Raw genomic sequence first — 25,980 nt, forward strand, 5'->3', positions numbered from 1 at the left:
AGCATTTCATGACGGCGCCGAAGTGGATCGTCATTCGGAGCGATCCACGGAATGTGAAATTCGAGCAGTACCGACATCCCCATCGAGGCATGACAAGGCAGCCACCCAGGAAGATTGAGTTTCTCGCTAGCGCTTATTAACTTATGTACTTGAGTTGCGTTTTAGTGATCCGGGTAAAGAGGAAAGGGAACCATTGAGTTTCGATAATGGAGCCAGCCATCAGGTTCAGTTTGGGACGAAAAGCTAGGAGCGATAATTGCGTTATTGGTCAGCAGCCTCTCTCATAGGAAATAAGCCTGTCTTCGCTGTCAACTACCATTACAGTCCATATCGCCTACTGAGTTGCGCCGGTCAGGGACTGGCCCAGATACTATTCGGCGAGAGAACAGTACGCATCTGAAAGATTGAGATGATGTCCGAATGACCCGTCCATCCCCGCGCACCACGCACAGAACCAGCGGCCTGCCTATCGACAACATGGTTTCTTCAATCCATTCATCTTTATGCAGGTATTTTGCCCCAAATGATCTCAAGTCTGATGTCAAAGTCGAGGTCGCCGAACACTTTACCAAACAAGACTCGGCTGCCGGCCGACGAATTGGCTTGGCTCTAACACGTCTGCTGCTGTCGATCGTCAAAGCACACTGGGGTGGACGAAAGGGATTTGGGGTGAAATCGTCAACATCAGATGGAAATCACGCCTTACGCCGAATAGTGTCTGCCCTCTCTACACCGTAGACTGTTCTACTCCGGCGAGACCGAGTCAGGGAAGCCGACACCAAGGTCCTCGCATACCCCCTTGTTTTCCGCGGGTCTGCGCCTTTGTGCATGTAAACAGCATCCAAGTCTTGCAAACTTCGGCTGGCTAAACTATGGAGTGTTTCAACAAAACGGATTGTCGAAACCTTAACCCGACTCATCGTTGTCAACCCTGGTTAAGGAATAGACAAGGGATGAAGCGCAGACTTTGCTTAATAGGATGGGGGCAACCACACAAACGATTTCAATAGCCCGTCAACGCTCCACCCGGTTACACCTCCCATTTTGCTGCCCAATGGCTCCGAACTCCACCGGGTCCGAGATTCTTGGCCGTCGATATATCTATTGAGGAGCGTCTCGTACACCAAACACGTTGTTGAAAGCATTGAAGAGGAGAGGTTCTTGTCAACACCACCGACCAAGACCCCAAGAAGGGGGAGCAGCGCACTCTGCATTGCCGACACGATTCGGCCCGCTCCTCGCCCTCCCTGTTTTCCCACCAACCCCAAAACTGACATATCCGCAAGCGAGCGAACGGAACACATGGTCTAGGAGCAAGGAAACCAAGAACCAAAACGCACAAATCATGGCAGACAATATCAAAGGCGCTCTGGACCTTACCCGCCAGGAGGCAATGGCCATCGCCGCCCTCGCCACAGCAGGAATCTACAACGCCGTCGAAATCTACGTCCTCATCTTCAGCACCTTTCGCCAGCGCCGCGGCCGCTACTTCTGGAGCATGGTCGTCGCCAACACGGGTATCTTCGTTCACGCCATCGTCTCGCTGATTCGCTACCTCAGTCGCGGCGGAACTGTCGTTCCGGGCGCGTTCGCGCTGATGGCTTGGTGCGCCATGGTGACGGGTCAGTCTGTCGTGCTGTGGTCGCGGCTGCACCTCGTCGTGTACAACCGCACATCAATACGTCTCGTGCTGGCCATGATCGTCGCCAACGGGTGCGCGATACATATACCCATGGCGGTGCTGTGGGTTCTGTGCTGGGCGACGCCGGCGGGGGAGCAGGCAGGATGGATTGAGCGGTATGGCGTGTATGAAAAGGTGTCGATTGTGGTGTTTACGCTGCAGGAGACGTTCATCACGGGGATCTTTGCGCGGCAGGGATTTTTCAATTTGAAGCCGCTGTTTGCGTTCAAGACGAGGGCGGCCAAGTTGATATCGTGGTATCTGCTCGGTCTCTTCGTCCTCGTCTTCGTACTAGATGTCGGGCTAATCGTGCTCGAGTACACCAACAACTTTATGTTTCAGACGACGAGCAAGCCCCTGGTCTACAGCATCAAGCTCAAGGTCGAGTTCACGGTGCTCAACAAGCTACTAGCGTTCACAAAGATGAACTCGTGCGATTGTCACCACTTGGACGATACGCCGGGCGGGTATACAAAGGGTCTGATCACGCAGGGCACCACTGGCACGACGAAGGGCTTCACGCCAGCGCAGAGGGAGATGATGCAGGGTGGAGGGTCGATGGTGTCTCCCGAGCCGGATCGGCCGGATCACATCTTCGACGGGACAAGACCGGTGTCCGTGGAAGAGAGGGCGTGACATTTGGCGCGGTCAGATTTATGGTAGCATTGTGTAATCCCCTGGAAACTTTCCAGAAAACACCTAAAGCGAATTAGATACCCCCTATTTTGAAGCATTTAGCTACCAAGTTTAACAAAAGTAACCTAGAAATTGAGATCTAGATCTCTTTCTTTCGCATACTTACGTCGAATCTCAGTCCAGTTCAATTTAGAAGCATCGCCCGTCAATTTATCAGCATAACAGAACGCAGTGCTGCTGACATGTTGAGGGCTTATGGTTGACATCGGTCTCTGCTGTATTATGACTCGTTTCGGACGACTCGCCAGACTCTAAAATAAGGTTGGCGATTGTGTCATTCGCACCAAGCTTTCTTGTTTCTGCTGTAACTGAAGCAAACGACAACCAGGGCACACCCATGGTTTCCCTGGACACTGAACAATGACAGCAGCGTACGAATTCAGAGAGTGGTTTGGGGTTTCTTGGTTGTCCTTTGTAATAAGATTACGAACGTAACCTATGGATGTTTCGATTTACCAAAGTGCCATGACCGTCAGAAAGAAACTGAGACTCTATCATGAAATCACCTTGAGCCTGACGTATGCAGTTCTAGAGCTTACCTAAGTATCTAGTGGTAATTTCGCATTCATAGCTAAAGTCTCGTCTTCCTATCTAAGTCCAACGATACTGTCACGAATAGTGGCCCCAAAGGATGTCAATGCATTTCCATGCGTAGTCAGGTTAGAGATCTTGAGTCTATGAACCTATTTGTATCTAGGTTTTCATCAGTGAGAGACTTTCTGAAGAGGGAATTAGTGAGAGCGCCGTGCATGTCAAGCTACAAGTTCCAATGCAAAAACAAATTATCTCCAGGGCTATCACGAACTTTTCAAGTGCGAAGTTTGAGGACTTCAACGACACTGATAAGTACAGCACGAAATAACTAGAGATGAGCCACTGCAACGCTAGGTTGCCAAGTGGATGTCTTCAGGGGATCGAATCCGAGTGAGATCACCTCTTCAGTGTTAAAAGCTCATCAAATGCTTACAATCTTAAGTTTACGACATTACGCGAGTCTTGATTATATTAGCACAAAGGATGACTTGTCGATTTTCCTCAAGACTAGAATACGCACGTCAACTTACATCTGGCCAATTATTTCTGAATGATAACCTTACAACATATATTAGATCAGATCAGCAGCATCGATGGTTCACTTCATCAAGGCAGTAGGTATCTCAGCTCGTGGAAACAGCTACCAAAAGAAAAAACAAGATACGCACGATGATCACATTATAATATCTTGCGCAAATGACGGGCGTGTGAACCCACAATAGGTTTCACGTGTATAGTAACATGAAGTGAGGCTAGAAATGAAATCATGTAAGAACTTTCAAGTCTTGCCAAGAGTCATCACAACATCCTATGCTGAGTAGCAGATGGTTCAACTCTCTGCGCCGCTCACTTGAGTAGACATTCACGCCTATTCCTTCATGTGGCTCCCCTAGTTATTACTTACGTTCTCTAGTATTCACTCATTGCAACTCGCAGCTAGCACTTGACCATACTTGAGACTGATAGAGTGAAAAGACATAGTACAGAAAGGAGCAGCGAGCACCGTGGGTCTAAAGGACGAATAGCCCTGTCAGGGACCAGTTGCCAACGCATAGCCAGTCTCCATGGCTCCTATTCGCAAGCGCCTAATGCCATAGCTACGGTTAATTCAAAGCGCAATTGAAACTCTCAAATCTTCGTTACGGATTTCTTCTAACTTGGATAATGATAGCTTCAAGTAGTAGTGGGATGGATAGCGAAGTGAAAATTCGATCCACCACGAATTGGACGTTCGACTTGTCGATGAACTTGAGCCTCGATCAAGATTGCGTATTATCCTACATGTGATTTGGTTCGTATAGAGTTGATTTTGATACTGGTTACTGTTGACACACAATGCTCATGCAGCTAGCATAGTGAAGTTCTTCATGGAGCTTCCAAGACATTCTCACAGTGATGACATGCCGACCCATTCGAAAGTCTGCTCCATAGACAAGGTGTAACAATAAGACGAGAAGACACTTCGATATCAAGAGCCGTAGGCTGGGTGTCATTGGAAACCACATGTATCATGAGGTTCAGCACACTGTCCAGGTTACAGGCCAGGACAACAGCATCTTCGCCATCAAAGGCAATACATCACTGCATCTCAAGGGAACACTTTGACTTTCGTCGATAGATATATCCAAGATAAGACGATGAGCGAGGCATTAGCTAACTTCTTCGCTTACGTGCAAGGACCGGCCTGATACTACTGCAAGCTGCAGATGCTACTGTTCCACAATGACCGTCGACGTGCCGTCATTGTACCGCCGTACTGCCGGCCTTGGCAACCAACATTGATGGCAACGACCCAAGCCGGCAGCCGAGAGGGCGTTCCAGTGGGAAGATCAAGAATGGATTCAACCCCCTCCAATGCCGTTCCAAGGTCGTTCGATAGAGAATGCTGTTGTAGACACGTACGGCTTGAGATAGTCGTGTGTCACTGCATGTCAAACGGTCTACAGAACCATCAACACCCAAGTTGTCAACGGGACGGGCGACGGGCAGTCTCTACGGCTCTGCAAACAGTGGCTCCACGGCCCGCAAAGACGTGCGGTAATGAGCCGGGAAAAGCAGAAATGACACGGAGGCGTCCACTTGCGGACGGCAACGCTAACGACGTGGGCGGCGCATGGTGAAACACGATCTCAGCAAACTGCAGGTTTGTAGATAGAGTCGAAAACGGCGGGGCCCGATAAAGTGAGGAGAAACTTGCCGCAAGCCACCTTGAACCCTGTTTGTCGTGCGCGAACATGTAGCTAAGAAAAGGGCACGCCAGTTCGTGAGCATCGCCACCCTCGCAATAAGCGGATGAGTGGACGGATGAGATGGCTTGTGCTCGAGAAAAGGGTCCCGAGAACGGGGGACATACAAGCTCAAGGTCTTACAGGAACATTTTCAAGATGATCTGATTATTGGTCTTTCCCGATCAAGATTTCACAATGTCATCAGCTTATGCGATCGGGGATATTTGGCTTTGGTGGAATGAGATATGCTTTTGCGATTTGTAAATGCCGAGACGGCGATTGGGGGGCGGGATCGAATTGCAACGCTTCCGCGATGCCAAAGGTTTTGAATGGCGATAAGAGAATATGCATTATATACCCAAAGATAGGGATGAACGCTGGTATAAGCGCTGCGCACGCGGGTTCGTTGTGATAATCAAACATGAGTATCGCAGGGTCCGGGGACGAAGCCTATTAACCTACGGGGATCGTCTGCGCGGAAGTCTCGCGAACCGACGAGGAGCATGTCGAGATGGGAGACGTTGGGACATGCGTGTTCTAGAACCCATTTACCATCGAATTCTGGATCGCATCAGTCTGAACAGGGCTGTGACATGCAACGCGAGGAACGGGCAGAAGCATCATTTGGTTCTGCGGCCAAAGCAGTGACGGATAGCCCAATTTCCAGTAGCTGTCAGCAGCTGGTGGACTGCCCATCATTTCGGAAACATTCGTCTGCGATCCAAGACCTTTCCGTAGAGAAAAAACGGCCTGTTACTCGCCCGCCTTCCCGTCGAGGCGACATGGGATGATGGGATCGGCGAACGGCCAAAACCCCTATTTCTTGCGTTTGACCCCGGAAAAATTCAAGAAAAAGCTGTGAGCGCACGGTTGATTGCGAATGGTTTTAAGTTCTGGATGGCTGCAAGTCGCGCTATGGAGGGTTGGAATGATTGTGTGCATGTTTGTCAGCTTTTCGAAAGGGTCTGGTGGCCTCGCAGTGTCAGTGTCGCTCTGCAGCAGGGGGAGACAGGACGACGATGTCGGTAGGTTGAGACGGCGCGTTGGTACGACGCATAAGGTTTGGGGTGGGATTGGCGGGAGGGACGATCAATGCCTAGAGACGGGAGGTGATTTAGTCGGATCCGGCCTGTTCGTCTTGGGGATTTGCAGGTGCCCTCACAGACGTCTGAGGGCTCCAAAGTCTAGAGGGTCATGTTCGTATACCGTGGAACTGTTGCTGAACGCGTAATGATTCACAAACGTCAGGGTGCGGAAGACCAGAGATCCAATCGTGGGAGGCGACGTGAAGCACCAGCAAATGTACTAGCTAGACTGAGACCTCAATACTGGCTGGCTCGGGACGTTGACCCAGAGGCTCAAAGCCCGCTCCGTGGCGCTCATTCTGAGTGAGCGTGAAGCAAAAGAAGGTTTCGAGTTTCGACCCAAGCCTTGCTATAGAGGCATTGGAGGGCCATGATGCCTTACGGTATTTTGGATCTTCACGCCCACGGTCTCGATCGTAAACATGGTTCAGCAGCTCATCTGCATGACGGCGGCTGTTCATTGCGTCCCCTAGGATACGAATACACAAACTGTGCTCTGTCTGGCGCCAAATTCTCTCGATCTGCCTCTGCGGAATAGGGAGCAGTGATAAACAGGAACGGAAAGCGGATGGACTGGTGCAGAGCTGTCATGTATCAGAAACCGGCGGGACTGGCAGGCCCCGGTCGGAAGTATATTTTCTGCCGGCCTCTCGGGCCATGACTTGGATGCGTTCCCATTGGGTGCGCGATATGTGTCCGGTTGATGCTGGTGAGAAGACGTCCCAAGTGAGAAGTCTTTTCCCGGGATCGTGCACCGTAGTGGCCGTTGTGTGTCGTGTGGAAGGGCCGCTAGGGCAAGCAAGCGTCTTCCAAGTCTCTTGAATTAGCCAATCCTCAACTTCGAAGAGGCACTTGCGCGTGTGCTGTAGTCTGGGTTTGCGTGAACCGTGGATGCCGGCTAGATGGCGCAGAAGAAAAAGCAATGCGCTTCTCGTTGGTGCAGAAATCTTTCGATTGTTCGCAATCAACTGCATGCGGACGGGGCGAAAGATCCATGGTTGATAGAAACTTCCCCCCACGGACGACACATCGTCGTCTTGGGCCTGTCTTATGGAGGTTCGGAGTTGAGCTCTGCAGCGTAATCTTTGCGAGGAACAAGAAGCATGACACCCGATATCTCTTGTCACGACATCTCAGACTGGAGTGTTCTCTAGCCGATCCTGTTCCTCGGACAAGTCAGAAAATCTCCATGTCTTTGCGGATACGGATACCGAGGGCATGGGACGTGGAGGATCCGAAGAGGTTTCCGGATAAGGGTTCCAGAAGGAAGACAAGGTGACCCGAAGTACCGGTACAAGGGTGAGCAGTCTTGCTCTGTTGTTTCACCCAAGTTGTTGCTTGTTTTTCCTTCGCAGAGCAGCGATCCTTAGTTATCGCTGCAACGGTTGTGGTCGAAGGGGGCCGAACACACAATCAATCCCCTGGTGGCCGGGTGGGTGGAGGAGGTGCCGTGTCAATGTCACATTGAGCGTCTTAGAAATCGGGTGTTTTTTTCCACTGGTTTTTTTTTCTATGTCTCTTTGAGAGGCGCTGGTCCCTGCGTCAGGTGTGGAGGTCACTCGGTTCATGTACGGATACCTTAACCCGTGCCTTCCAGGAGTGCCAGTTACCTTACGGTGCCTTCCTTCAAGGTGTGTGGGGGCGTAAGGTACCTCAGGTACCGTACGCAGTACACACTATCCGTACACAGTAGGTGGGCACCTTACCAACAGGTAGAAAGTGGAAGGTACGAGCTGATGCCTCACTTTCCGGAAAGTTTGTGCCTTAGGTGCCTCGTACCTACCTTAAGTCTGCTGCGGAAGGTAAGAGCTACCTTGTGCCTTGCAGGCAGGTGGGCAACTTGAAGTTGGTTCCTGCCTCTAAAGATCCAGTCTCGCGTGGTGCCTTCCTGCATTGCTGCCCGCCCTGGACCGGTCGATTTGGTGCTTCGTAGTCGATTGGCAGTCGCGCTCTTGCCTACCGTCTTAAGCAGCAGACCAAGCAGCCCTCCACGTCCCTCCTGCTCGTTTCTTGACAGACCACAAACGAAGATAACTGGGGTCTAAAATGACTAAGGCCCGATCGGGGAAGGCGCCCTTTTCAAGTGCCCCGCTTGGCGTCCCCCGGTCCACCCCTGGTCTGGATGTCGGGTCTAAGTGGCTTGGCCACTTCCGCTCCGTCGCTGTCCCACCTTTGGCTTTCTTTCCCCTCTGCACTTTCTTTCCTTTCGCTGTGCATCGCTTTTCGTTGGATGGAAAATGGCGGTGGTTTTTGAAGCTATCGAGACAGAGTAGCGAATAAACGGCATCCCACATCATTTACACACTGGTTGGCATTGAGACCGGGCTTGTAGTCGTCGACGTCGGTGGCCTCTAGCTCTCACAAGCGAAGAGGGAAAAAAGGGCCAGTAGCCAGACACTGGATCAAAGCTCTACTATGAATTGCAGTCAAGAAATTGGGAAGCCCGGGATAACACGGCCCTCTCGTCAGTGGATGGACCATCCCATCTTGTCCTGCCCATTCCATGATCCATCCAATCCCCTGTCCTGGACCCTGGCTTTGTATCGCTAGAGTCAGGACCGGATTCTCTGCCGTTGTCTCTCTGGACATTGCAGCTAGAGATAGGTCTTGCCAATAGTGATGGCTCCTCGATAATTAAGCAATTAAGTTAAGGTCGACAGACGTAAGACCGGCATACATAGTAACCTGGGACGAGCAGTCTACAGAGGCTCAACGTCCTTTGCCGAGTCTTATTCGTTCTTCTATTCATGATACGAGGTGATAGGTAATTGCCTAGGTAGCTTGTCATTGTTTAATGGCAATGCGAGGTGACGAGTTTGGGGGGACTAGACGAGGAACTCATTGTTTGTGCCTCTCCTCCTGCCACTCAATGCTCCCATTCATTGCTCTTTCCGTGTCAAAACCTCCCATTCCGCGAGGTGCTCCTGGCAAGACCAAAGCACTTTACAATTGGCAAGAAGGAATGTCAATCATTCAGCCGTTTCGTTCTTTCCTCCTTTCCTTCATTCCACTCGTGATTACGGGTACGAATAACTCCTTCCCGTCTGCCGTCTCCTTCTATGACCGGTGGTCTATTCATCCTCTACAATTTTGGCTCCCTTCCACCTCGCCGTTCTCCTGCAGCCCTCATACCTTACTCTCCGACTTCCTCCTCCTCCTCCCCCCACAACCCACCTAGCAGGCAGTCATCCGGTCGGATATCGCGACTCAGAAGCGGTCCATACCTGTCACGACGATCCGCCGGGGATTATTTCGCACTCGACCTGATTCAGGCCACAAGAAGCAACAGACAGGAGTCCCCCAAGTCGGCCCCCCTTGAGCCCTTCTGCTGCCATTCCCGAATCGGCCCAGGAGACATTCAACTGTGAGAACGGGCGCATCCGTCACATCTCGCGCCACCCAATCACAGCCCACTATCGACGCGCTCCTAATTTGCGAGACATCCACACCACACCCCCGGCCTGTCTGCTGCGTTCTACTTTCTGCTGCTGCCAGCCTGGGTACGGAGCACCTACCACAGTGTGCCACCTCTTTGACTCTGTCAACACTTCTTTCGCCTCTGGCGAATGAACACGACCGACGGTTGGGTTCCCCTGTTCCTTCTCTCGACCTTTCCTCTAGGTACCTTATTCTCCCACCCCTGGACCTCGCCAGTCTAACCATTCCCAGGTCCCAGTCCGGCCCAGTCCAGTGTGAAGTGTCTGCCACAAGGAGGCGGACTCGGCACAGAAGAGCAGTCCAACGCAGCATTGCGAACCCCCAATCCCAATTCGCCGTCTATCTTACCTGAGTAGCTTGTCCACGCATGCCCCCTCCACACTGCTCGGCCAGCAGAACCCGCAACAAAACACTCCAACATCCCGGGCTACCCTTTCCTACGAATATCTCCAACAATCTCGCGCGCGTCCCAAGCAACGCCAGACAACGCATTGCACCCGCAACGCAACACGACGACGGGCTCCCAGAGAGCCATAGGCGACCCGTCCTTGCTGTTGCTTGTTTTTATTTTGCTTCCTGGACACTTCGATACGATATTCGGTACCATATGACGCCTTTGTTCCTTCACTTCCACCAAGCTGCTGCTGCTGCGCTGCCGCTTTTGTGGTGAATCCGAAAAAAAGAGCAGTCTTCCATCACTCCTTCACAGCCAACACAAAATACACAATTCGCCGCCCCACGATAGCATAAGAAGCAGTGCACCGGAACCGGCTTCTTCTCCCCTCTACGGAAAGATAGGACTCTCCACACGCTCGCGCAATCCGTCACCCGTCGATTCGATCAGACTTTTGAGACAACGGCACAACCGCACCGGATACCGAACAGTGCTTCATACCCTCCGCAGTACAGGGTTCGAGCCTGGGGATCAGGACTGTATAATCCCGACACCCCGTTCGTTCTACCTACCGTTTGTCTCGCGCGCGATTAACCTTATACAAGGAGCAACGCATTCCGCTCGCGCACCCGCTCCAAGAAAGCCCTTCTTCTCTTTCCCTTTCCCATCATGGCCAGCTCACCGCCAGCCTCTCCTGGGAACCATCTGCCCCAAAGACCGCTGAGCGCAATGGTGCGACCATCACCACGGAGCAACAGCCGTCTGAGCATGACGAGCAAACATGGGGGTGGAAGCAAAGCCTCCGACGAAGACTCCCGGACGGCTGTCAAAGTCGGTAAGTGTGCAATTCCCATCACCGGTGCCATTCGTCGCTCGTCTGAATATTGCGCGGCACCTCCCCTTTCATGCCGGCGTATCATCACACCACTAACTTCTTTCCTTACATAGCCGTGCGTGTTCGACCGCCTCTGAAATCCACAGATCCGGGCTACGAATTAATTCCTCAACGATTTCAAAGATCCATGGCTCAGGTGACATCGAATACGAGCTTAGCAATTGACTCCCCACAAGGAAGGAAACTCTTCGTATTTGATCGCGTTTTTGGCTCCGATGTTGAACAAGAAGGCATTTGGGACTATTTGCAGGATTGCGTCGGCGCTTTCATCCAGGGCTACAATGTATCGCTGTTGGCGTATGGCCAGTCTGGCGCGGGAAAGTCGTACACGATGGGCACATCAGGTCCTATCGATCAGGACGACCTCGAGGTGATGGGTTAGTTACACCACGTTGTGTTACCGTTCTACTCGGTTATCTGCGAAGCTCTCCGGCTTCTACAGTCCCACAAGCTGACAATGTTCTACCAGGTGTTATTCCCCGAGCGGCGACGGCTTTGTTCGAAAAGCTAGACGGCCCGAAGAAACAAGCGAATCGTGGCTCCATGTCTCAGCTAAGAGCACCACACAGATACTCCGCCCAACCATCGTCGACCTCAGCAGCTGACAGAACCTGGTCTTTGAAAGCAACATACCTCGAGATTTACAACGAGCAACTGCGCGATCTGCTTCTTCCAGACCACGTTCCACAACATGAGCGTGGCAACGTCACAATTCGCGAAGATGTCAAGGGGAACATCATTCTGACCGGCCTGCGACAGGTTGAAATTAACTCAGTGGAGGACCTCATGAATGCATTGAATTTCGGCTCGACCCTCCGACAGACAGATGCGACGGCCATAAACGCCAGGTCTTCCCGGTCCCACGCCGTGTTCAGTCTCAACTTGGTGCAGCGGAAGAGCGGCCTGCAGGGCTCAAATGGGGCCGACAAGCGTTTCTCCGTGCCCATTGAAGCTATGACGGGATCCGAGACCTGGGTTACCACAGACAGCAAGCTTCATTTCGTCGATCTGGCAGGTAGTGAGCGGCTGAAGAATACTGGGGCACAGGGCGAGCGTGCCAAGGAAGGTATTTCCATCAACGCTGGCCTGGCTGCGCTTGGAAAAGTCATTTCGCAGCTTTCATCACGACAGGCCGGGTCGCACGTCTCTTATCGCGACTCCAAACTCACCCGTCTACTCCAAGACTCGCTCGGTGGAAATGCCATCACGTACATGATTGCCTGCGTGACACCTGCCGAGTTCCATCTCAGCGAAACATTAAACACCGTCCAATACGCACAGAGGGCCCGAGCCATCCAAAGTAAGCCACGGATTCAGCAAGTGGAGGAGGGTGACAAACAGGCCATCATTGATCGTCTGAAGGCAGAGGTTGCCTTCCTGCGCGAACAAGTCCGCAGCGCGGAACGTGGCGGGGGCGAGAGGCGCATTGCCTCCACGGGCGAGCGGTCTGAGCGACAAAATGAGCGTGAAAGCGAACTGCAAAATCAGCTTCTGGACATCCAAGAAAATTACACAACCCTGAGTCAACGTCACGCGAAGCTTATTGCTGAGATGGCTAAGGCCCGCGACAACGAAGCTGCCGAGAACAATCAACACGAGGAATCCATGGGCGACACGGCTACAGAGAGACTGAATCGATCAAACTCATTCGCTGCTGCAGTCGAACAAGTCGTGCTCGAGTACGAGAAGACTATCCAAACTCTTGAGCAGTCGCTGTCCAGCACGCGCGGCACACTCGCCAATACCGAGGCGAATTTGCTAGAGAAAGAGACCAAATGCACGTATATCGAGACCATCAACACACAGCTGCAGGCACGTTTACAAAAGCTCATGGATCGAGAAGCGAGTACGGAAAATTACCTCCACGACCTGGAGAACAAGCTGGACGGCCACACCTCTGGGGAGGAAAAGAACACGACGATCATTGTGGAACTTCGCAAGGAGATCTCGCGGATCAGAGAGAATGAAGCCTCTTGCGAGGACTACATCTCCACCTTGGAGGAGCGACTCGCCGAGGCCGACCAGGATGCCGAGCTGATGCAGCGTGAAATTGATCGACTAGAGCAGGTGATTGAGCGCCAGCGAAGTCTCGGAAAGCTGGACTCTCTGCTTCACGAGCTGGACCACATTCAGGGCGACAGCAAAGTTCCAGAGCCAACTGCGGAAGCATCGAACGGTGTTGCGCGCCAGATTGCCGACCACAGTCGTAGCCAGTCGCAGTCGCGTGTTATCCGCATGAGCCAGAATGATATCATTCCCGAGAATGCCGAAGAAGAAGCCGCGGCGGCAGCTGAGGCAACAGGTCCCGTTCAAAACGGTGACCACATCGAAAATGGCACCAATGTTGTGACACCTGATGCAAAGGAGAACCTTCAGGCTGATCTAAACGACTACCCACCTCACAGCCCTGCTCAGTCCAAATTTGTGCACGACAAGCTGGAGAACGTCACCCAGGAGCTCATCGACTTGCGCGTAGAGCATGAGACCACGGTCAACGAATACGACCTTCTGCACTCCAAGTACGAGGAAGCCCTACGCACCTTGGCAGAGCTTCAGGACACAATCGACGAGTCTCGCCACCCCGAACGCAAGGTCCGAGACTCTATGATGTCTGTCACTTCTCCGAACCTGACCCGACCACCCTCGTTCTTCTCCGACGCCAGGTCGAGCGATCTCAAAGACGGCGGCCAATTCTCATCACGGTCTCTCTCATCAGAGCTTTCGTCGGCGTTGGAGTCGCCTGCCACCATGGATCCGTCTGATGCCGAGACGGCAGTGACTGCAAAGCCCGAGTCTGGTCCCGAACATTTGTCAACGGAGGATCTCATGCACCAGGATCTCCTGGCGACGGAGGTCGAGAGGTTTAAAACTCTTGCCGCCGAGAAGGAAGACGCCGAGAAGGAGCTGGCCGAGAAGTACACACAGCTTGAACAGAAGCACCACGAAGCCCTGGATATGCTGGAGGAGCTCAAGACCGAAGTTGCCCAAGCAAAGGCATTGGAGGCGTCATCACCACGAACTGGTCAACCCGTCATTCGCCGCAAATCCAGCCAAAATGTTATGATTATCGACCGCGCTCATCGATCTTTTGCGTCGCTCCGTAACATTGCCGCAGACAATTTCGAAGGCCAGCCTGATGTTATGCAAAACTTCGAGCTTAACCTCAACGCAGCTATGCACGAGTTACATGCTCGCTCGGAGCGCATTCAGGAACTCGAGGCTGACATTGCGTCCGCCAAGAAAGAGATGGAGACTAAGATGGCTCTGATTTCTGGGCTCACTCGTGAGCGATCCAGTTTGCAGGCGTCTCCGATGGACATGTCGATGATCTCCACCCTGAAGAACCAACTCGAGGCCAACGAGAAGCAGATGGCAGAAATGAGGGAAAACCATGAAGCCACTGAGAAGAAGCTTATGGCTGAGCTTGAAACATTGCGCACTGCTGTGAGGGATGCTCCTACTGTGGGTGACGCCCCTGAAGGTACTACCGAGACCGTGGTTGCGACTGCCGCGGCCGGCGCCGTTGCCGACATCCCCATGGCATCAACCGAGGTGACCAACACCGAGACGAGATCTTTGCAGACCACAGAGGAGAACGACAAGAAGATCACCGAACTACAAGCCGAACTCACGGCATGGGAGACGAAGCACCAGACTGCCCTCGACACCCTGCAAGAGACGGAGACGAAGATGAAGAAGACCATCGAAGAGCTCGAATCTGAGATTGTAGCGCTGAATACGCAAGCCTCTGCGCATTCCACCGCTCGGAGTGCCGAGGAAGTCAGGGAAATCGAGCAGAAGCACGAGACGCTGGTCAAGTCACTTCGCGACGAGATTGACGAGCACAAGGTTGCAATCACCACCAACTCTAGCAAGGTATCCGAACTGGAAGCAGCGCACGCTGCCACCAAGACGGAGCTGGAGGAGGTTATCAGGGCCCGCAACTTGCATGAGACACAGGCGAAGACGCAACAGAGTCTCATCACGAACCTGGAGAACCAGATTACGGCCCACGAACAGGCTCTGAAGACACACCAAGATGGTATGAAGCTGCTTCAGGAGAACCACGCCAAGGACCTGGAGGAAATGAAGCAGATGGAGCAGAAGGGATACGAGGAGCAAGTCGCAGTCTTACTCAATGAGCATGCGGAAAATGTCAGAGCCCTCGAATGCGAGCTTAATGACGCCCGGGAGGATCTCATGAAGGTCGCCACCCAAGTTGCGTTCGCTCTTGGTCTTGACGTCAGCATCGAGAAGATCACAGAGCGTATCGACGACTTGATCGCCGACCAGAAAGCCTTGGGCGAGGAGCAGAAGAAGTCGAGCGCAGCTGAGAAGCAGGTTGCCGAGCTGTCGACCGTTAACGACAACCTGGTCAAGGAACTTGAGCAGGCCAAATCGACGCTGACCGATCTCCTTACTGCGGAGGGCGAACCCCTGAAGAGCCCTGCTCCTCTCCCCGATCAGCTGTCTGCTATTCGTAAGAAGATTTCAGACCTTCAGAGCCGGAACAAGAAGAACTCTCGTCTTGTGGAGGAGCTCGAGGACCAGCTACAGAGCAACTTTGATCAGGTCCAGATGACCAACAACCGCCTGTCTACGCTACAAACAGAACGCAACTCGCAGATTGAGGAAGCTCAGGCTGCCAAGTTCAAGGCCGAAAGCGAGCTTGATTCTCTCAAGGCCGAATACGCGGCCCTCCAGGTATATACCATTCAAGTAGCTCGGTCTTTTCCAATTGCTAATGTAGTACAGGCCAAGATTGACGAAGCGTCGGCTTCTGGCCAAGTCCAACGATCCAACTCGATTAGCTCGCCGCTGCGAAAGAGTGCCTCTGTTGCGTCTCTGCCCTCTCCGCCGCCGGCCATCCCCTTGCCCCCGCTGCCCGGCGCGTCGTCCGGCCCCAACGGCACGGTGCCAAGCACACCCACTCAAGCAGGTCGACCAGGCAGCAAAGACAACATGGGCTCTGCCAATCAAATCCAGGAAGACCAGGAGGCTCGCATCCGCACTATCGAGAAGCATCTTCAGGCTGAGAAGCAACTCACCCAGACTCTAGAGGAGGCTCTCACCGACCTCGAGCGTCAGTCGAACAAGGTCAAGGCCGACAGCGACGCTTGGCGCAAGCGCTGCGTGGAGTTGGAGTCCGAGGTCAAGGAGCTCAAGGACCGTCCGGCGCCTACGCCGCAAGCCGACAACCGCTGGAGCTTGCACGCCGTTGAGGAGGAACGCAAGAAGCGCCAGGCTGCCGAGGCACAGCAGCGTCTTCTTGAAGAGCGCATGAATGCACTATCCAAGAAGAAGAAGAAGGGTTCCCTCAATTGCTTCTAGTTGAGGCCTTGTTGCTGGAACCTCGCATCTCGGAGGGACCGAGTCCGACTGGATTGACCTATCTCGCATCATGGATGTCGATTGGGCCGGGTTTTTGATTGTTCTTTTTCGGCGTGACAGGGCGTTCTCTTGGTTTTCGTTTTTACCGTTTACACTACCCCTCGCGCCATTTTGTATTTTGCGTTTGCGGCATTTTTCATGCTGGCCGAAGATGATTCCCCTTACGCATGGCGAAACCCAGAAAGATTGGGCAGGAGTTTCTCATTCTGGTGGCTCGTATGTGCGTCATTCTGCTGGGAGGGTATTGACGATGGAGCACTCTTTTTTTTCAATACCACTACGCGACTTTGCTCATACGATATGCACCATCCAACCCTTCACTTCTCTTTGTTTCTATTCTAATTATTTCTCTTACATAACAATTGTTTTATGAATAGCAAGACCGACGTCGTGCACTAATGACGGCACGAGGGAAGGATGATGGTGGATGGGATGGTGGTGGGTTGGAGGCGGACCGGTTGCGTTTGGCGACGGTCTCTTGAGGCATTTGCGAGACCGGGCTGACTGCCTTTGGTTGCCTGGGTACTCGAAGGAGGTGACTTGAGAGACCGAGACGGGAGGGTATTAGACACCTTGGCTAATGCTAGTTTTTGGTGCCCGCTGGAATACCGTCGGTTGAATAAAAAGTGGTTTGGAAGTTCAGTCGTACTCCACGTGTCGTGCCTCATGCCGTGCCTCTGCCTTGACGACGATAAAGGTAGGTCTTTCCGCCCTATGGCATTGTGGCCTGTTTCGATGCCGAGACATGTCTGATTCGTGATCTTGACTGTTGTCCGCCTTCATTCTTCTTCAGAGGGGAGGACGTCGGGAAACCAGCCGTAGGAACTAAAGTCGACCTGGAACTCGCCCATTGCCGTCCGCGAGACCTCGACGTCCTCGGCTTGTAGCGATTCGGCTTGGTTTCGGGCGCCTGAGGGCTGGGAGCTAATGGGAGATGTGATGTTAGATGCGTTGTGTACGTAGGTGAGTGTGAGTGTGATGGTGCGAAAATGGGGTGTAGGAGTGGGAAGAGAGGTGGATGTACCGTGGCGAAATGGTTCCTTTGGCGTTGATGACGCGCTGCCATGGGACGTTTTCGTTGTTGAAGCGGGATGTTGGGTCTGTTGGGAGGTGTTTGAGGCAGATGCCTACTTGACGGGGGCGTTCGGCTTTGGGGGTTGTTAGCTATTACCTGATAGGTGTTCTTTATGAATATCGTGTATGGTGCGTGGATCGTGAGAGGAATGAGATCTGACGCGATGGGGTTCGGGGTAATGAGAGGGAGTGAGTGGAGGGGCGGAGTGAGGGAAAGACTCACGGGTTCCGACGAGCCTGGCGATGTGGCCGTAGGTTGTGACCTTGCCGACGGGGATTTCTTGGACTGCGGTGTAGACTGCGTGGAAGAATGCTTCCGCTTCTTCTGTGCGGGCCATGGTTTTGAAAGCTTGCTGATGGATTGTGGAGATTGGGATGTTGGTGTTGAAAATCGGGGTGGTAGTGAGCGAGGGCGATGAGTTGGTGAAGAGTGATTTGGTGTTGTGGTGAACATGAAGTCACTGCTAACAATTATGCCCGGCTTAGCGTGGGAATGCAATGGCCTGATTGGGCAGGAGATGAATGCACTTTTGTTGCTACTTCAGCTCAACTCTGCAAGCGCGTCACTTACTTTTACTCCTAGATCAATGAGAATCATGGCATTTTTTTAAATTGAATTTCAAAACTCATGGATCATATCTCCGTTTCCAGAAATATCCTTGGTGGTTGCCTTTATTTTATTGGTGTTGGTCCCTACCAACAACGATACGAAGACTTCACGTGCATCGCCGGCCAATTACATGATCCCTTGAGACGCGGCTAGATGTATGAGCAGAGCCTCCTGCCGTCACTCAGCCCAGCCCAGCCTGCTTCCACATACCTCTCTTACCCCTCTTCCTCATCTCTGACGTTGTTTATCGGGAGGGCAGAGTCAACATCACTAAAATTCTCATACGGCTGAAAGACTTGGGTGGCGCGGCTTCCCTTGCTAGGGCTTTAAAACAACTTGTTCACACAGGTCAGAAGGGCCAAAGAGACTACATGGCACTGAAGATGCGTGGATAATGGCTGCCGGCCTTCGCCAGCCATATACTTGGCATGTCTGTGGAAGTTCGTCTCAATCAAACAGTTGTCTAGGCCAGTGGAGGTAATCATAGGCATATTCTCTTTCAACTTGATGACGAGGCTACCGTTCATTCCACACTCCCTCCGTTCTCACAGGCTGATGGGATGGTTGCGCGTGTAGAACAAGACTACGAAGAAGAAAGCAGCGGGTCATGTTTGAAAGTTGACTATCCTATTGGAGAGTCCCTCGAGGCGCAGTTCCTCAAACGACCTGAGATTGACAACGGCGTTGCTGCATCTATTCGAGTTGGGATCAAAGGTCTCTCGTTTTACCTCTTGAGGAGAATGACACTTGATCGTAAGCACAATTACGCCAATTTTGTCAATGGCCTTGTCGATGGGGTGAGGGCATTAGAGGACGCCTTGAATAAAATGGGGATTTACGTCGACTCTAAACAGCAAGTTGCTCCGAACTGGCCGAAGCCTCTCGGAGAACCTGAGCACTCATTTGGACAACGTGAGGACGAGATGGGGCTTTTTTTGGATCACAAGGCTATGAAAACACTAGTGGATTCCTGTCCGGTGCATCCGGTGCATCCGGTGCAACGAAGGTGGGACATTTTCGAGTCGAATACGTGGCAGGACTTTGAAGACATAAGCCTCCGCAACTGTCCTTGCATGGTAGTTAGGAAGCTGATGTACGGTTTCGCAACCACGGCCCTGGCACTAATGTTATGCAATTTTGACGCCGCCGAAGTAAGAGTACAGGATGCAGTCATTTCGGGATATTCTGAGATCGCTTTGAGCAAAAGAATAACAGTATGTCATCCTGACCTCCAATACCACATGGTGGAGGAGAAACAAAGAGAGGTGAGCGTATCGGTAAGGTTTAGAGACATAATCTATTACCTAGGGGAACTGATTTGCTGTGATTACATGCCTCACTGGCTCGATGGCACCATCCTTGCGAGACCTAGAGCAGATAACCACGAGATTTTCGTTCTTTCAAAAAGAGGTTTTACTATTGTCGTGATGGCTTCAACCATCCATAGCCTCACATTATATTACATAATCTCGGTTATATAATTACCGAGATCTATACTCGCTTGTACCCTCTATTCTAAGGCAAGCTTTATACCGATTTTTTATTTTTAATAAATAACCGTTCTCTATATTTAACGTCGATGCCCCTGTCGTGACTATACGATAACTATTAATTACAAGTGCGTAATGGAGAATGAGTCGTTTGATGATTGTGGCAGAACCCTGCGCGTTCAGTCCGGCCGAACATCACTGGCTGGAGCTTTTCGCAACATCGTTGTGGAAGAAACGTTCCTGGTTCCGGATGGCGCTTTGTATGATGTCTTGCAAGGTATCAACGAAACTGCCGATGTTGTCTCCTTGGCTGGGAGGAATACACTGGAACCCAGTCTCAGACCACCGGACACCAAGATCACTATGGATGCCTTTGTCTAAGAGGATGCCATCTTAGTTCGACTAAACTTAGCCGGAAAGACATCAAGGCCAGTGGCAGCATCTATCAACTACTGTGTGTATCTGCTCATGGCCTATTGGGTTGTTCCCAAATGCAGTCACGAGAGAGACGGGCCGTATATGGTAGAACACAACCAGGATTTGGTCGTATGTGGTTTCCATGTGGCTTTCTTGCCCCGGCGAGACGCCGCAGAAGTGCTGGTGTACGCTTTACGCGGGAATACAGTTCAACAGCTCCTTGTGTGTGGTTCGATGGAAGACGAGGTGGACAGGTGGGCAGGAAATGCATTTGACAATGCTGCGCTCTCTGGCCGTTGTGTTCTTCAAGCTTCAGCTTGCCTCAAGTGCTGCATTCGCTGGCTCGCCAACCTGGTTATCTTCCATGTGTTGTGATGGGTGGTTGAGAAGGAGCTGGTGTCTTTCTTCAATATTACTGCGTTGTAATAACGTTAACTCTATGTTATTGCCATCTAAATCGACGCTGGGAAAAGACAGAGTATGCCGATTTTGCCTATTGCTTGGATTACTATACTTATGGCAGATGTTTTCTTGTATATTGGGAAATGTCTGGGAGCCAGATAAGTTGAGGTGGCAGTGAAGAGAATTTTCCGACAGGGACGATATGGAGAAATGTGTTGATGGAAGATTACACTTCTTCGATGCATGCATGTGCCATGTACAGGGCCAAAGACCAAGCCGTTGCCAAGATATACTCGCCGAGAGAGGCCAGTTTTCCCGCTGATCGATAGTCGTAAACAGTTTCGTCACTGGAGGAGAACTTTGTACCTACTTACCTATGTGTGATAACGAGCATTTTAAGGCAACATACAGCGCGCGTGGAATGACGGATCCTGGTGAAGCGTACATGTAAGATTGGCAGCCCTTATACCCGGCTTTCGAGGTGATTATTGCCGTACGACCAAGATGGGTCAACGGCGAAGAGGTTCGGTTTCGGTGCAGAACATCCCATCGACGGACCCGTCGCGACGATTCGAACCACTTAGATGCCATCAGACAGCTCCGACGTCGCATTGCCGACGCCGGACTTGGCCCGACGCCCCGCGTTTTCGAGTTGACCTCTCCCCGGATCCACATCCATGGGGGCGGGGGCGGTACGACTCGGATTCTAAATACGAGAAATCGTTGAAGGAAGCCGAAACGTCCTCTTTCAAAAACCCCATTTCTCTGACTTATTCAACCATACACAACTTTAAGTCTCAGATCTATTTCGCTCATCAAAATCCGCTGAAAGTTATAATCATGGAATCATTCATAAAGTCAAGGGAAACACGACCTCAACTCCTCCAGAGCCTCCTCGCAGCTCTTCCTCCACTCGACAAGTCCCTCGAGGAGTTCCGCGACGTTGCAACTCTCTCAGATGGCTACAAAATTGATCTTCAAATTGTCCGCCCGCGCGGTGTAGACGAGTCGAACGCAGACCGGCCTTTCATCCTCCTCTGGCCAGGTGGTGGTTTCATCGTTGCCGGCGTCGAGCCGACGACCCGCCCCGCGCGGGAATTTGCGCTCGAGTTCGGCGCTGTGGTGGTCAACGCAACGTACCGTCTCGCACCTGAGAATAAGTTTCCCAGGTCCGTCAAGGACGGTTGGGAGACGGCAGTCTGGCTTTCGAAGAATGCTAGTCGATTCGGCGCGGATATCAGCAAGGGGTTTGTTGTTGGTGGGTGGTCTGCTGGTGCGAACATTGCTTCAGTTGTCAGCCAGAGGTCTGGTGTCGAGGGACTGGGGATCACTGGCACGCTTCTGGGCATTCCGTTCCTGCTCGTCAAGGAGATTGTGCCGGAGAAATACGCCAAGGAGTGGGTTTCTCGAGAGACCAACGCCGAATGGAGCCCGACTTTTACTACTGCTGTCATCAACGATGTGTCGAAGGCGTTGCAGGCAGAGATTAAATCGCCGTGGTACTCACCTTTCAACGACCCTGAAGCCATACCGAAAGCTCCCAAGACTTACATCCAGGTTGGCGATCGAGACCCGCTGAGGGATGATGGGTTGATTTACGCCAAGGTTTTGAAGGATAATGGGGTTGAGTCGAGAGTTGATAACTATCTTGACTGGGGACATCAAGGCTGGACTATCTTTGCTCCACAAGACCAGCCTGCGGAGCTGGGACCGAATACAATGAAGGGGATGCGGTGGTTGTTGGAGAAGGAGTAAACTTTAGCTTAGAGAAGCGAAATTTCAGATCGTTGTAGAAGCCTACATACACTAAGATTCATAGAATGTGTAAACGGAGAAGATGTTGTTACAATATGATACCCGCTTCTCTAAACTTCTCAAACGCCTCCAGCCAGCCCTCAATAGGGTCTCTCTCTTCAGTGAATCCCACAGACCTCAGCCTCTGCAAGCTGAGCTGTCTGTCGAAGGACAGCCAGTACCCGACGCTGTCAAGCTGGACACTTCCACTCCCCACGCCAGCAGTGACAGCCCTACCACAGCCTTGTTCCTCGAATGTCTGCCTATGTTTTTTGACGTACTCCCCGGGTTTCTCTGCATTGTCGTTCTCCCTCGGACCAACACCAACCAGTCTGAACCAATCAGCGAGCGACGGCCAGAGGTCACTGAACTTGGTAGGCTGCTCTCTGTCGGCCATGTTAATGACCTTTCCCCCGCATTTGTCCCCGTGAAGCGAGGCGTGAATAGCGATGCGACCGAGAGTCCGAGAAGAGACGGGAGTGCAAAGGCTGTTGTATCCCGCCTGGGTTCCAGGGAATGAAACCTCTACACTGGGCTTGGAGTTCTTGCTCACACCGTGGTTGTAGGCATAGAGGGATAGGTACTGCGCCCAGTGGAGCGCCAACGAGAAGCCAGATCCATTCGGGGAGAATCCGACTACCGCGTCTGGGCATACTTCTGACCAGATCCAAGGCTTGCCATCGCTCGCCTTTGAGAGGATCTTACGCCACCAGGGATACGCGACGGTCTTTTCGTAGTCTTCGGGGAGGTTGTCTGCCATTGATTCCTCCAAGGGGGGCTTGAAAGTTCCACCAGGTGTGTAGATCCCGTAGCCCTGTGTGATGCTGTCAGCTCTATATCATGATAAATTGGGAGATGAGGACCACCCACCCTAGTTCCGCCAGAGTAGACGAATGCTTTGAGGTTCATCGACAACGATGTGACCGCGTCAACCACCGTCTGCATCATGCCACAGTTGGTTTCGCACTCGGCAACATCGTCCCCATCGCCCTGATTGAAGACTGTGATAATGGCCAGTAGATTAGCTACATCCTCCAGTGAATGAAATTACCACACAGGACACAACTCTCACCGAAATAGAATACATGGGTGACGCCCTCGGTCCCATCGACTTTGCCCTTGAGCTGCGAAGTCAGGTCTTCCAGCGTCCCAGTAAGATTGACACCAGAGGCAATCTGCAATCTGGGTCTGCTGGGCGACGCTGGTGGCCAAAAAGAGTCTGAATCTGGTAGCGGGCGGTTCATCACAGCGGTGACCTTCTCAAAGGAGCCCTTGGAGGGGTAATTGGAGAGCAGCTGCTCGACTGTCGCCCAGCCGAGCAGGCCAGAGGCGCCAAAGACGATGGCGTGGTTTGATTCTGGCATTTTCCAAACGTTGTGCTTGTCAGTTGGATGGAGAGTTGGAAGTGAATGAAAGAGGACTTTAAAGTTAGAACAAGAACGGGCTCGATATATACCGTACCTACGTGTAGTAATCAGTAGAGGCATCAAATTCCTTGGACTGGCAGGAGCGACGGATGCACGCGCCTGCCTAGATCGCTCAGGGTCCAAGCCGATTTGCTAGTACGCAACGTAATGACCAATGAGAGTCGCGCGTTACACTGAGCCATGATGATTCATAGTGAGTTTTCGGCGTAGCTAGAACTTAGTTATATCTACCTTAGTATGCAAGCCGCCGGGTCTTGAGAGATCCGTTCTGTAAATTTTGTGCAATCCGTGCAATCGTTGAGCAGGGCGACATATTAATTTTGACAATTGAGGCGAAGCTCTGCCTATATACGTTCATCCAGCTTGCCAATCGTGGAAGGACCAGGCGAATTCGACCCGCCTGCCCGCTTGCCTTCCAATACGAGATAATCCACTCCTGACCAACATCTCCGCAGGCAAAATCATGTCAAGAGAAAAGAAGTGTTGGAAGCATTGACTCTGGAAATCGCTAAGTCCCGATACGAGATTGAATAGCTGGGTCACGAAATCACCGGAAAGAAGTCTCACCATCCTATGGGTCGATACAGCGGCCAAAGTAAGTGATTTTAATTGGGTATCGTAATCGCATTCATGTTCAACACCGCGCTAAGCATATCTCAAGTCCCATTCCGACTCAGAGCAAAGTCCGCATTTCAAAGCTGGGTTCAGGTAGGATGCATTAGGTCTGTAGAATCCGGGTGATTAGAACATCGGTCCTCTCTCCCACTCTCTCGCTCTCCTTGCCTCCATCCTCCCCATCAACTCCCTCCTCAACCTCCAGCACCACATCCAAAGAGACGACTTCTCTCACGGCATGGCCACCCAAATTCCACTCATGAAGAACAACGCACCGGCGCAGACAAAGATGATGTGGGTAGAGGTATCAAGCGGCTCAGCAGGCGGGATGTTTGAGAACTGCAACACGGTGCGGATCGAGAAGTTGTTCGCAGCCTCCTGGATCGCCAGCGCCGTCAGGTTTCCGCAGGCCTCGTTCAGCGCGCGGTCCATGATGACGGTCGGCAGCTTGAGGATGGCGGTGTCGAGGACCTCGGCGTTAAACTGGTTCCCATTGGGCGAGGCCTCGAAAAATGTGGCGCGGTAGGTGCTGTTTGCGCCGACGGTGGAGAGGTTGGCGATGCGAGAGTATTCGCCGCACGACATGATGGTCGACTGGGCGGGCGTCGTAGGGTTTGTCTGGCGGACGACGACGGCGGGGCCCGGGGCCGGAACCTCGATTGCTTTGCCGAAGGCGGCGGTGCTCATGAGGGAGACCGCCAGGAAGAGGTTGGTGAAGATTGATTGCTGCATCTTGGCTCTCGTCGACACTTTTTTTCCGCTTTGATGTCGAACTTAAACGAAAGGCGAGATGGGAGAATAGATGGTGTTGTATTATGAAAGGTAGACAAGGGTGTCGAGAGAGCTTCAAGTTTAACTGAAAGGACCGCGACAGAAACCAGCCGATAAAGTTCAATGACAACCCAAAAGGTTAAAAGTGGCCGGCCACTGAGAAGTGAAGGAATACAACCCCAAAAGGAAAGAAGAGAGAAAAAAAAGAAGGATGACTCGTTCAAAAATGAGGGAAGAGTGGCAGCAGACAACTAAAAAGAGAGGGATCAAGGAAGTCTGTGTCGTTATATGTGCCATAGTTGACATGGAGGGGAGCAGTGGGAGGGGGGACAGTCGGTAGGAGGGTGTTCTTGTCAGTGCAAGGGGCTGGAGCGTCTGAGACGAGATGACACATTTGGGATCTCAGATCAGACGGTCTGGTGTCTTGGGTGAAAGCCACTCCAAAAACTTGGGACGCCGCGGCTAGCTTATTTCTTCATATATGATTGAGCACGTTCAAAGCCGTTGGATCCTTTGGCGGAGGTATCTTCTCTTCTGCTCAACTTGACATCGAGAACGGAGACTTTCCATAGTCTCCAGTCTGCAAGACAACCATCGAGAGAATAAGCTCAGCAAACGGGGCCATACTGAGAGTCCATGATCGCCAAGCAGGGTGTCTCACAATTCTCCTCCCCCAAGCACAGACCAATCAACCACAACAAAAGATTGTGGACGATGTGGTCCGGCTGTGGCCCCCTCCTGTTTGATCCTCCCTCTGGCACGACGGTCGATGTTTTTGGTCGCCACCAGCATGACGAGCCCGAGGCATCGAGCCAGTCAGACGTGAATTGGGCCTGATGAGCCGAGAAACCGACCACAGTCGTGTTACCAGGTATTTGCCTGGTCTAACGTCCCGCGTCATGAGACCCAGAACGACAGACTGGATTGGAACTTGGCTTTGGCAGGTTTACTGGGGTGGCTAGGGCCACAGCTAATCGGGGGATGCCTCACTGAATGAAAACTCTCGTATGGTCGTCAGGTATCATTATCATTATTCGT

At 52.2% G+C, this 25,980-nt stretch overlaps 6 protein-coding genes across 6 annotated transcripts; 3 read left to right on the plus strand and 3 right to left on the minus strand.

Moving 5' to 3' along the window:
* The first annotated feature begins 941 nt into the window (after positions 1 to 941).
* On the plus strand, positions 942 to 2,412 carry BDZ83DRAFT_701859 (uncharacterized protein). Its single transcript, XM_060511447.1, has one exon. The coding sequence runs from the start codon at positions 1,346 to 1,348 to the stop codon at positions 2,315 to 2,317; it is 972 nt and encodes a 323-aa protein (XP_060363597.1). The 5' UTR covers positions 942 to 1,345; the 3' UTR covers positions 2,318 to 2,412.
* Positions 2,413 to 10,725: 8,313 nt separating this feature from the next.
* Positions 10,726 to 16,282, plus strand: BDZ83DRAFT_753346 (kinesin motor domain-containing protein; the record flags this gene model as incomplete). The annotated part of the gene is made up of 4 exons (XM_060514341.1): positions 10,726 to 10,891; positions 11,005 to 11,328; positions 11,421 to 15,655; positions 15,707 to 16,282. The coding sequence occupies 4 exons, from the start codon at positions 10,726 to 10,728 to the stop codon at positions 16,280 to 16,282; spliced, it is 5,301 nt and encodes a 1,766-aa protein (XP_060363598.1).
* An 839-nt stretch (positions 16,283 to 17,121) lies between these two features.
* Positions 17,122 to 17,754, minus strand: BDZ83DRAFT_580515 (6-O-methylguanine DNA methyltransferase; the record flags this gene model as incomplete). The annotated part of the gene is made up of 3 exons (XM_060505360.1): positions 17,122 to 17,266; positions 17,367 to 17,490; positions 17,640 to 17,754. The coding sequence occupies 3 exons, from the start codon at positions 17,752 to 17,754 to the stop codon at positions 17,122 to 17,124; spliced, it is 384 nt and encodes a 127-aa protein (XP_060363599.1).
* Positions 17,755 to 18,223: 469 nt separating this feature from the next.
* On the plus strand, positions 18,224 to 19,952 carry BDZ83DRAFT_386952 (uncharacterized protein). Its single transcript, XM_060502750.1, has one exon. It carries the CDS (start codon positions 18,587 to 18,589, stop codon positions 19,505 to 19,507), a length of 921 nt encoding a protein of 306 aa, XP_060363600.1. The 5' UTR covers positions 18,224 to 18,586; the 3' UTR covers positions 19,508 to 19,952.
* A 609-nt stretch (positions 19,953 to 20,561) lies between these two features.
* Positions 20,562 to 23,493, minus strand: BDZ83DRAFT_652920 (uncharacterized protein; the record flags this gene model as incomplete). Its single annotated transcript, XM_060510570.1, is given in 6 exon segments — positions 20,562 to 20,701; positions 21,887 to 21,982; positions 22,193 to 22,392; positions 22,411 to 22,943; positions 23,000 to 23,130; positions 23,181 to 23,493. The coding sequence occupies 6 exon segments, from the start codon at positions 23,491 to 23,493 to the stop codon at positions 20,562 to 20,564; spliced, it is 1,413 nt and encodes a 470-aa protein (XP_060363601.1).
* A 909-nt stretch (positions 23,494 to 24,402) lies between these two features.
* BDZ83DRAFT_652921 (uncharacterized protein) lies at positions 24,403 to 24,903 on the minus strand (the record flags this gene model as incomplete). The annotated part of the gene is made up of 1 exon (XM_060510571.1): positions 24,403 to 24,903. One exon carries the CDS (start codon positions 24,901 to 24,903, stop codon positions 24,403 to 24,405), a length of 501 nt encoding a protein of 166 aa, XP_060363602.1.
* Positions 24,904 to 25,980: the final 1,077 nt, after the last annotated feature.

The sequence above is a fragment of the Colletotrichum acutatum genome (genome assembly GCF_030867785.1).
Source record: "Colletotrichum acutatum strain CBS 112980 chromosome Unknown BDZ83scaffold_63, whole genome shotgun sequence".
NCBI lineage: Eukaryota > Fungi > Ascomycota > Sordariomycetes > Glomerellales > Glomerellaceae > Colletotrichum > Colletotrichum acutatum.